The 10,237-nt window shown below is 36.3% G+C and overlaps 1 protein-coding gene across 2 annotated transcripts; it reads left to right on the forward strand.

Annotated features, from left to right (window-relative positions):
• The first annotated feature begins 2,140 nt into the window (after window positions 1-2,140).
• On the forward strand, window positions 2,141-8,233 carry ttpal (tocopherol (alpha) transfer protein-like). 2 transcript variants are annotated; one of them, XM_066672012.1, is made up of 5 exons: window positions 2,141-2,186; window positions 4,431-4,893; window positions 5,440-5,633; window positions 5,745-5,855; window positions 6,693-8,233. In XM_066672012.1, the coding sequence occupies exons 1-5, from the start codon at window positions 2,181-2,183 to the stop codon at window positions 6,957-6,959; spliced, it is 1,041 nt and encodes a 346-aa protein (XP_066528109.1). In that variant the 5' UTR covers window positions 2,141-2,180; the 3' UTR covers window positions 6,960-8,233. The 2 variants fall into 2 exon arrangements, with proteins under 2 accessions (XP_066528109.1, XP_066528107.1); XM_066672010.1 differs by lacking the exon at window positions 2,141-2,186 and adding an exon at window positions 3,427-4,006 and having other exon boundaries at window positions 6,693-8,232.
• The last annotated feature ends 2,004 nt before the right edge of the window (window positions 8,234-10,237 follow it).

The raw sequence follows: 10,237 nt of genomic DNA on the forward strand, positions 1-10,237 counted from the left end.
TTGAAAGCAAAAGTACCATAATTTATTATGGTTCTAATGTCCTATTATCATTTTTGTAACAAGACTCATGCTTAATCAATGCATTGTAGGTGAAAAGACTCTAGTGTCACTCTTGGATTACCCGTCTTTTAATAGAATGTCACTAATTAGTCTGATACTGATCAACACAACAGAAATGGCCAAAGATTAATTATAATGAATGTTATATCAACTGTCACAAACACCCAAGGATCGAAAATACACCATAGATTACACATATCAAACTGAACCCTACTCCACAGCCTAACTCGCACCTCTCCAGAAATATAACTAACTACACGTTGCCTTGACGCAGACTGCAATGACTGTGATTGGTCAGCAGTCAGATAAACACGGATCAAGTTAAACCGAGAAAGTCCAAACATATGAACTCCTCCACACTACAGAGACTACAGAGAGCAAACTAACCACTAGAGATTTCCTCATACATTGTTTTGGACATTACAGAATGAGTAATAAGGTTAAACAAAGGAAAAAAAACTGACGTTTCCAAAAAAAAAAAATTAAATAAAAAATAAATAAATAAACACAACGAGGAGCAGGAACACAGGGAAAAATGTGCCTACCCTCCTCCAAAAGTGCAGTTTCTGCAGTGCTGAGCCAAGATTAGCATTAACAGAGGCTCTATTCTCACTGTTACAGATCATTGAAGCATCACAATAATTTTGAAGCTGTAATTTTATGGTAAAAATGATTACATAACGTTGCTTTAAGCTCTCTGTTTGCAAAACAGGCCTATTGTTTGTGCAATTCTGAGCCATCTGTTTCTTAAATACATTTTTAGATTTTCTGACTTTTTGCCTGATACTCAGGTTTGTTTTTTGGATTTGCCTTTTGGACATGTTTATCTTGCTGTACTGATTTTCAGGTTTTCGAAAATTTCTGCTTTTGACCTTGCTTCGTGACCTAATATTGTGTTAATTTACACTATAAACTGATAAACACTGTTAATTGTTCATTTATAGCAGTTCTAAGAACTGAAAAGTGATTACTTGTTGATAAACAAATAAGTGATAATCAAATACGTAAAACATTTAAAATAAAAAGTTTGCTCTTTCTTATTACTTGGTTTGAGGCAGAGAATCCTGGGGTTCACTTGTTTTAGCATTCCGACTGTATCTGTTGGTCTCCTGGCAATGGTGCCACACAGAGAGCTGTGCGGAGCCGGGAGATTTGTTCAAACATGTTAAGGTTTTACCCACACATAAACCAAAAAGAATGACAAATGACAAAATGCAGTGGAGTAAAAAGTAAGATATTTGACTTTGAAATGTTAAAGTGAGTTAAAGTAGAATCTCAGAATACATGAAAAAACTACTTAAATACAGTAACAAATTGCATTTACTTTGTCCACCACTGTAAATAACTGTTTCAAAAAATCAAATATCCATGTTCCAGCAGACCTTGCCTAAGTAGTATTTAACCCTGTGTGGAAAATATATGTACACCATTATTAGTTACTATTAGTTTAGTGCTAACATAATATGGAAATGAACAACACTGGAGATTATCAATTCCAAACAGTTTCTCATGGGCTAATTATAATCTGATGATTTGTGTGATATTTATTAACTGGTATATGCTGATACACAAGGCTGTGGCAAGTTCATGAAATGGCTGTCACAAAGCAGCGCTAAACTCAATTACTAATATCATTTATTTTCTGTATTACACAAACAAGCAAATAAGTGAAGATTCTGGACTAAAAAAAATCTGCAAATGTTCTAAATAATTTAATTAACGCACAATGTTTAAAAGAAAGAAATACATATCCATATACATTAAACCAATTAGGTCAATGCTATTCTGTTAGCCTAGTGCTAATCAACAAGAATGCTTTTTAAAACACATTTAACCTACTCAAAATGGATAAAGGAAAGCCAAAAATTAAATCACAATTGCTCAAATATATTTGAAAAAAAAAGTCAAAACTGATTTGACAAGGGAGGAATTTCCTTTTAATCTCCTAATCTTGGCTGGCAGTAAAAATGCTTTAAAGCAAGATGATAAAAGCAGCAGCCTACGTGGCAGAGCATGATCAAGGATTGCAGTGCTAAATGTGTGTTGGACTGATAAAAGTCATAAAACAATTCCAGATAGCTTCGGGGAAAAAGACAGGCGCCTTCCTCCTGAAATCTGCAATGAATGTAAGTTTAAGAGTTTAAGTTTAAGTTTTATGGGTCTTATCTGGCATATATTAATGAGTTTACATTATGTCAAGGCTAATAGTTTAGCAGTTTTCTTTCATTATGCTCAGAGCGTTAGGTAAGGACAGTGGGTCTTGGCATCTGAGAGGCTAACTGTGCCCAAGTTCCTGATTGGACTAATATTTACTAGTAAAATTAAAGTTACATTGCCTAAAGTGTCAGTTTTTGACAGACACTCAGGGACCCAGAGTAAAACATACAAAGAAATTGGCTAAGATCAGCTAGATACATAATATTTGTGAGTATATGAAATATATTATCCACCAATTTAAATAACCGTTAAGCGGTTTATAACCTGAAAGCAATGAAAACATGAGAATAAATTATAACTTAATTAATTCATTCATGGGCTGTTACCACTTACGAATTCAGGTTTGCGGTGGGTCTGGAGCCCACCTGAAACCACTTTTGCAGAGCCAGTATATCCTGAGCACCTTGAGAAAACTAACCAGTTATAAGCTCTAGCAGCAAATAAAGAAATCAGTATTACAAACAAAAACAAGTTATGTGTATAATTTTAATAGAGGAGAGACTGACAAATAAATAATTGAATCAAGTTAAGAACTTGGGGCCACAAATTAAGAAAACCTGCACACAAACTGCACGATTTACTTTGTAATTTGTTTTATGTTTTATTGGCTCATGTAGATAAGAAGAAGAAACAATTATTAACTGGTTGAATAGCGATATGTGTGTTTGTCTATCGACTACTGCACAGGTTGAGAAGCACCTGGAAAAAAACCCACCAATTATAACTTGTAGGAACAAATTAAGGAATCAGGATCACATATAAAATGTAAGAATTTAAGAACACAGAATGACTAATAAATCATTGAAAAATGTTTGAGGTGATAGAAGTGGGCACTCTATTTGAACTGAACAAAGAGATCAAAAATAAGAAAATCGGTGCAACCTTTTTTCAGTTTTATTTTATTTTTATTTATTTATTTTTTTGCATTGTAAAAAGAACAAAACATTTTACATAGTAGATTTCTACTTGTCCCCGTGTCCGCGTGGGTTTCCTCCGGGTGCTCCGGTTTCCTCCCACAGTCCAAAAACACACGTTGCAGGTGGATTGGCGACTCGAAAGTGTCCGTAGGTGTGAATGTGTGTGTGTCTGTGTTGCCCTGTGAAGGACTGGCGTCCCCTCCAGGGTGTATTCCCGCCTTGCGCCCAATGATTCCAGGTAGGCTCTGGACCCCCCGCGACCCTAAATTGGATAAGCGGTTACAGATAATGGATGGATGGATGGATTTCTACTTGTCTTGCTTTGATTTTATCTGCGATAACGTCGTACCTAATTATGAACACAAGATGGCGGCAAACTCTGTCTGCGTCAATGACTGTAGAAAATTGTTTCATTACAAACTCGAGCAGCACTGCTGTGTCTGATCCACTCGTACCAGCGCAACACACACTAGCACACCATTACCACGTCAGTTTCACTGTTTCACTGTGAATGATCCACCAGCCAAACCATACCTGCTCGGTGGTGGTCCTAAGCATTGAAGAACAGGTTGAAAGTGGGCACCAAAAAGTATGCAGAGCAACACGTTGTAACTGCAGGACTAGAACATGCTCCAATAAGGTCGGTGGAGCTGATAAAATGGACACTGAGTTTAGAAATGTTGGAGTTTATCGCAACATGGCAAACCAGAGCAGAGCAAGGAGCGTGACGCGACCAGTGACGTCACCTGTATTTGCCAATGGGAGAGCGCTGCACTGCTGTACACGGAACTGATTGCGGCTCTCTGTGGCAGGTTAGTTACTATTGTATGCTGTTTGTTTATAACTCCTGTAGAAATATTAACAGCAATAATTGTAATAATTACTAATCGTCGCTATTCTGTGTGTCCATAATGTAAAAGTATACACTGGTCATATTTTGTGCGCAATTCTAAGCCACACTGGCAGCACCGAGGACAGAATTAGCCAGTGTTGTAGCTATTAAAGTCCTATTTGTTTTATTAACTAAAGTCATTTTGGAAAATTTCGGACAGCTACACTACAAGGGGGTCAATATATCCGACTTACGTATGGTCAAATTCCTAATATTAGGCTGTTTATGATGTCTGCAAATATCTGAGACCACTTTTCCTTTATAACATTTACAGTCCTACAGCCATTTTCCAGGAGATATATCTGAAGAAATATTATCACTTTAAAAAAATGTTTTCCTTGCAGTCATATATACACAAGCAGCCCATGGCAGATCAGAATGGACACATTGATGCTGACCCCCTGCTGGACCAAGTGGCAGGGGTGGGCTTCCCTGCACCTCCTCCTCCCATCTACTCCTGCACTCTGACCCCAGAGCTAGTGGCCAAAGCTCGAGAGGAGCTGCAGGAGAAGCCGGAGTGGAGACTCAGAGATGTCCAAGCTCTACGTGACATGATCCTGAAGGATCAGCCGAATCTGAGGACCCGGCTGGATGATGCCTTTCTTCTGCGTTTCCTCAGAGCCAGGAAGTTTGATTATGACAGAGCCCTGCAACTCCTCATGAACTACCACAGTAGCCGGAGAGCCTGGCCAGAGGTGTTCCAGGACCTCAAGCCCTCCACAGTCAAACACGTGCTGGATCTGGGCTTCCTCACTGTCCTGCCCAGACCAGACCCTCAAGGCCGCTACATCTTGTGCTTGAGACCAGGTTTGTAGATTTAACAGCAGAAATATCAATGATTTCTCAGAGAGGTGCCCAGTGTAAACTCTATTTAATAAGGACTCTACAGTTACATGCAAAAGTCGGGATATTCTTGGTCAAATTAAACTGATCAAAAATCTTGTGTTCATAAATCTTATGCCCACACATTCAATGACACAGAGCTCATATACATGTAACATGTATTAAAAGCACAGTAACAACAGAAATTTTAAGGGGAACAAAAGATTAGAAAATAGCAATTTTTGGTACATAAACCCTATAGATAATGTAGGGTATGGGCCTTTTAAAGTAAATATATATAAATATATATTTATGAAGTACCAAGGACATTTCAGAAGGCTGCATTATGCCCTCATACATACATACATACATTTTCTTTTCCGCTTCTCCATTTCAGGGTCGCGGTGATTATTATGCCCTCAACAAGTTTTTATTTTATGCTGACTTACAGGCTTTTCAGTTAGTTTCACCACTTTGTAGCCCCACTCATTCATTTTAAAGCTTAATTCAGTAATATTTTTACTTGCACAGGGAAGTGGAAACCAAACGACTATCCATTTGTGGACAACATACGAGCCATTTATCTGACGCTAGAGAAGTTGATTCAACCAGAGGAGACTCAGGTGAACGGAATCGTCATTCTAGTGGATTACACTGGTGTTGGTTTGTCTCAAGCCTCCAACCCAGGCCCTCTTTTGGCGAAAAAGGTTGTTAGTATTCTTCAGGTGAGTGTCCTAATCAGTGCTGACAATTATGTGATGCGCTGAGATGTTTTATTTATAGGGTGTGTTTCCTTTGATGAACTGTCTTTAAAGTGAAGCACTTTTGAATTTCAGGATGGATTTCCAATCAGAATAAAAGCTGTAAATATTGTCAACGAGCCTCGAATATTCAAAGGAATATTTGCAATAATTAAGCCTTTTTTGAAAGAGAAGATGGCTGAAAGGGTAATTCACTGTTATTTATTTATTCATTCATTCATTCACTCACTCACTCACTCGCTCAATCCTCTTGATGCATGTTATTTTTAATATCCCATGTCCTATGTGTTTCCTATAAGTTCATCTTTTTCTAACTTAATTTGAAAAAGTCACCTATCATTTGTGAGTTGATAAATACTGGAAATAGCTGTAACCGTCAATATTCCCATGCAATTTTTTTTCTTAGCACATTCCAACATGTCTACTTTCTGTGCTCCAGACAGAACCAGTTTGTTCAGTCTGTTCAACCCCTTATTGGCTAAATGTTGTACTGCCACCACATTAATTTCAATAAAGCTGAATTTACTGCACTTTTTCTGCCGTGTTTAGTTTAAGAGCCTCATGCACAGCACAATGAAGTGAAATGTGCACATTGAAATGAAGTTGATAAATTGAAAGTGAATACATACTGTAATCCGGCCTCTTCAATGATTAGATTAAAAAAACATTTAAATGAGCTCTGCTCTGATTTGCTTCTATTTATTGCATGCACCTCATTCAAAAAACAGATGATACTCCCCTCATGACTTCAGCGTGAGACATAGCTAAACTGCTATAAGCTGAGGTGACCGTCAGTGTGTATCAAGTTTTTTTTAATAAATACAGAATGGACTAGGGAATTTAACAATGTTTACTTAAGGTGTAACATTTTATATTAAAAAGCAATGAAATATAAGTCTGCTCTTTATGTGATATAGGCTTTTAAAGAGTTTTACTATAATTTTACTGTATAGCTTGTGTGTTTCATCCCGTTTGATGTTGTAAGCACTAAAAATCCATCTAACACAAGCTTTCTCTTTACAGTTTGTGTTGCATGGTTCGGACCTGTCTTCTCTGCATCGTGTCATCCCTCGCTCTGTCCTGCCTGAGGAGTACGGAGGAGTGGCAGGTCAGCTGGACATGTCAGCCTGGGCTCGGACGCTGCTGAGTGCTGAGGAGGAGTTTGTGGTTGAGTTCTGTCAGCCAGACCCTTTGGAGGGCGCGGCCCTGCCGGACTCCATGCTGTTTGAGGGTGAGCAGGCAGAGGACTCTTACAGAAGCTTGCGCTCACAGCTGTATTACTGCTACTGATGTCTGACCAGTCTGCCTGGTTCTGTATTTTATTTTGTTGTGACTGTTAGTGTCTAAGTCCTATTATTTTTCTAAATGGGTCATTAAAGCTCAAGGTGATGGCTTTGGACTACCCTTAACAGGTGAGGGAGTTTTATACCTATACGGTCTTTGGTTTTGTGCAAATGTTAGGATACTAGTTAAACTGCATGTTTTCTTTTTAACTGAGAATATGTTAGCACATTTTTTACAAGGAACCACCACAATTATGAGATTTAAAAAAATTTTAATGCAGCATTTCTATTTATTTGCTGACAGTAAGTAAAAAAAAAAAAAAAGCAGTAACAGTTGCACAGGGCAAATTTATTTTTAATTCCACCCTATACATTAATTTCAGCAAATAAACAGAAGCTGTGCATTAAAAAGTTCTGAAATGTGTTGTGTTCGGTGTGTTCACTTATTTTCACTTAATATAATAATAATACTCATATAAACGCAACATGCCATTTGACCAGTGCAAACAAAGCTGAGGTTATGTCATTCACGAGAACTGATATATTTTGGTATAAGCTATGCTACCTTTTTCATTATAATAACACTGCTTTCACAGACCATGTAGACGTTTTAGAAGATTTCTTTTAATGTTTCAATTCAGCAAAGTATTGCCTTAATCTATGAAAAAGGGAACTGTTGTCTCTGTCTCTACCCCACTTATTGACTGTATGCTCACAATCTGGTAGACTTTGTGGCTGTAACCCAAAGCAATACTGATGTGCATTTATTTGTATTTCCTCATGTTTTATGCTGTTCTCCTGCACAGAATATTCATTCATTTTTTTGGATGAGTTTTATTTTTTTCACTTGTTCTGTAAGGCTTTCATTTGATATATTTATGCCTTTGTTCATACTTGCATTACATTCTTGTTGCCATTCAGTCCATTTGTCCATATTTGCAAGGCTTTGGAGCTGTCGGTATACATTGGATAGAATAGTACTATCATAGTAGTCAGTTTAATATCCTACATAAGTCAATATAAGCATATAATGTCCTTACATTAAGTGGCCAATATAAAGCACAAATTTTTATTTGTTACCATGTAGCTCTTTGCCAAATCTGAGATAATTAAATTAAGCACCTATAATTATATATATATATGTGTGTGTCCATGTGTAAGTTTACTGCCATGATGGTTTTTATAATATTTGTTGATTATATATTTAACTGATTATATGGAACTTTTATTATTATTTTTTTTTATTATTATTATTATTATTATTATTGTTGTTATCTTAAATATCCACATTCATTACTAGTGTCATAGCTTGCCAATGTCTTTGTTAAAATCTAAGATTATGTCATATGTTTAATTACAAATAGTCTGATATAAATAAACAATTACATAATTTGCAATATTACATTTATTTTTTGTTATTTTTGCTTAAACCAATTGCTGATATCAAGCAATGTATTATCAACTAGGAACCAGGCTGAATATTCTTATATACTGATAACATAAGAAACAAAATAAAATATAAATAAAATGCCTTTATAAATCTTACTTTGCCTTACATGTACATATCCCACAGGTTTGTATTTGAAATGTTTAAGTCCAAATTTTATTAGACAACCGTCAGAAAGCTGGATAAGTCACAGCATAACCGTTTAACGTATTATAAAATGATAAAAATAAAGAATACATACATTGCATTCTTCAGGCATCTAGTTTCTATCAATACCACACCTGTGAATAATTCTGACCTGGTAAGTATATCTTCTTAAATTGTTTGATTCCCTCTCAACCATTTCAGTCTGCAGAAACTTGTGATTCACTTAAACTGAATATTCCCAGCAGGTGGCGCCATTACATCATATTCCATCTCTCAGTGTGATTTGCTGCCAGCACAAAAAAAAATCGCTAAATTTACGGTAAAAAAAAAAACGGCAGCTGTGGTTGCCAAAATTTCACCGTGAAATATACGGTCAAGATGTATATGAATTTACTGTATTATTTTTGACAATTGCAAATTTTACGTTTAATAACTATTTTCTTTACGGTACTTTTCTGTTAAAAAACGATGTGCACCCTAAAAACCCCATAGTATTTACATGAAAATGAAAAGAATCAATGTTTTTCCATAAAATTAACATGTAACAAATGAAAGAATGAAGACTAAGATATATCCTTATTTTGATTAGCCGAAAGGAGCAAATAAATGTGTAGTATCTGGGTTTCACACTCCAGCACTCGGAACACAAGCTGATGGTGAACTTTCCTGACAAACACACAACTTGTACAGAAACACAAACACACACACAACAAAACACAAAACAATTATCCCAATACAACCCAAAATCAAACAGTCTCAAAGACAGAGAAAAACAAAGAAACTCGGAAAATCACAGAAAATATGGAACAGCAAGGCATGCTGGGAGCTCCCTAATGAGTCTCTGCTTCTCCCAGTCATTGAACACGTGTGCATTTAACAGTGAAATATTGTATTTTTACAGTAAAGAGATGTAAATATTTGTGTTTTGGATGATAAAAGTATTTACGGTATATTACTGTTACAGAAACTGTTTTTAACCTTTTTAGAGTTAACAGACATTTACTGATATTCACCGTAAAATTTACAGACATTTTTTAAAGTGTGTGGTTGGGCTTTTGTACTGTTTTAAAGCAGCCAAAAGTGAGAAGGAGGTTTTGAATGCCACTTGTTTGTGGGAGTGTCAAGCAGGTCGTCCAAAGCTAAAATCTCTAGAAAAAGAGCAACTGAAATTGTTTAATTTTTCATGGTACTATACTTCATCTTCCCTAAAAGTGAGAAAGTAGCTTTGGGTAGGATTCTGTGGGTTTCTCTCAAGGTTTTATTACAAAGAAGTAAGGTTTTCCCAAAGACTACTTTCACTGCGTTTGGGGAATGTTTTCTGTAACCTAGTAATAAAATAATTTCCCCAGGTATTGTTGTTTGGAGTGATCTTTTGTTATATTAATCATTAAAGGATGTGTTTCTCGTGTATTACAGTATATTGAGGTGCTGCATTGTGCTCCTTAACCTTCTCTGAGTTCACAGTTTTGTATTCTGGTGTGTGTTTTTGTTCATTGAGGCTTCTTACTACAATACCAAACACTCATTACAGAAACACTTTGTATAACTTTTGGAAAACCCCACTACAGGAATAAAGATGAGAAATACTGTGGCTTCCTTCTGTGTTTTCCTGCTGAGTACTAGCCTCTATTCCCACATATATCTGCCTCTAGTGCTTGTAGTTTTTTTTTTTTAAGTTCTTAGCACACATT

Source organism: Hoplias malabaricus, chromosome 5, assembly GCF_029633855.1.
Source record: "Hoplias malabaricus isolate fHopMal1 chromosome 5, fHopMal1.hap1, whole genome shotgun sequence".
NCBI lineage: Eukaryota > Metazoa > Chordata > Actinopteri > Characiformes > Erythrinidae > Hoplias > Hoplias malabaricus.

What these genes read in the sequence shown, in the direction of transcription:
- ttpal (XM_066672010.1), top strand. Translation starts at nt 3,953, where the DNA reads ATGGGAGAGCGCTGCACTGCTGTACACGGAACTGATTGCGGCTCTCTG. An exon ending in AGGTTGTTAGTATTCTTCAG is followed by an intron (nt 5,634 to 5,744) that starts GTGAGTGTCCTA and finishes TTTGAATTTCAG; the next exon opens with GATGGATTTCCAATCAGAAT. An exon ending in AAGAGAAGATGGCTGAAAGG is followed by an intron (nt 5,856 to 6,692) that starts GTAATTCACTGT and finishes TTCTCTTTACAG; the next exon opens with TTTGTGTTGCATGGTTCGGA.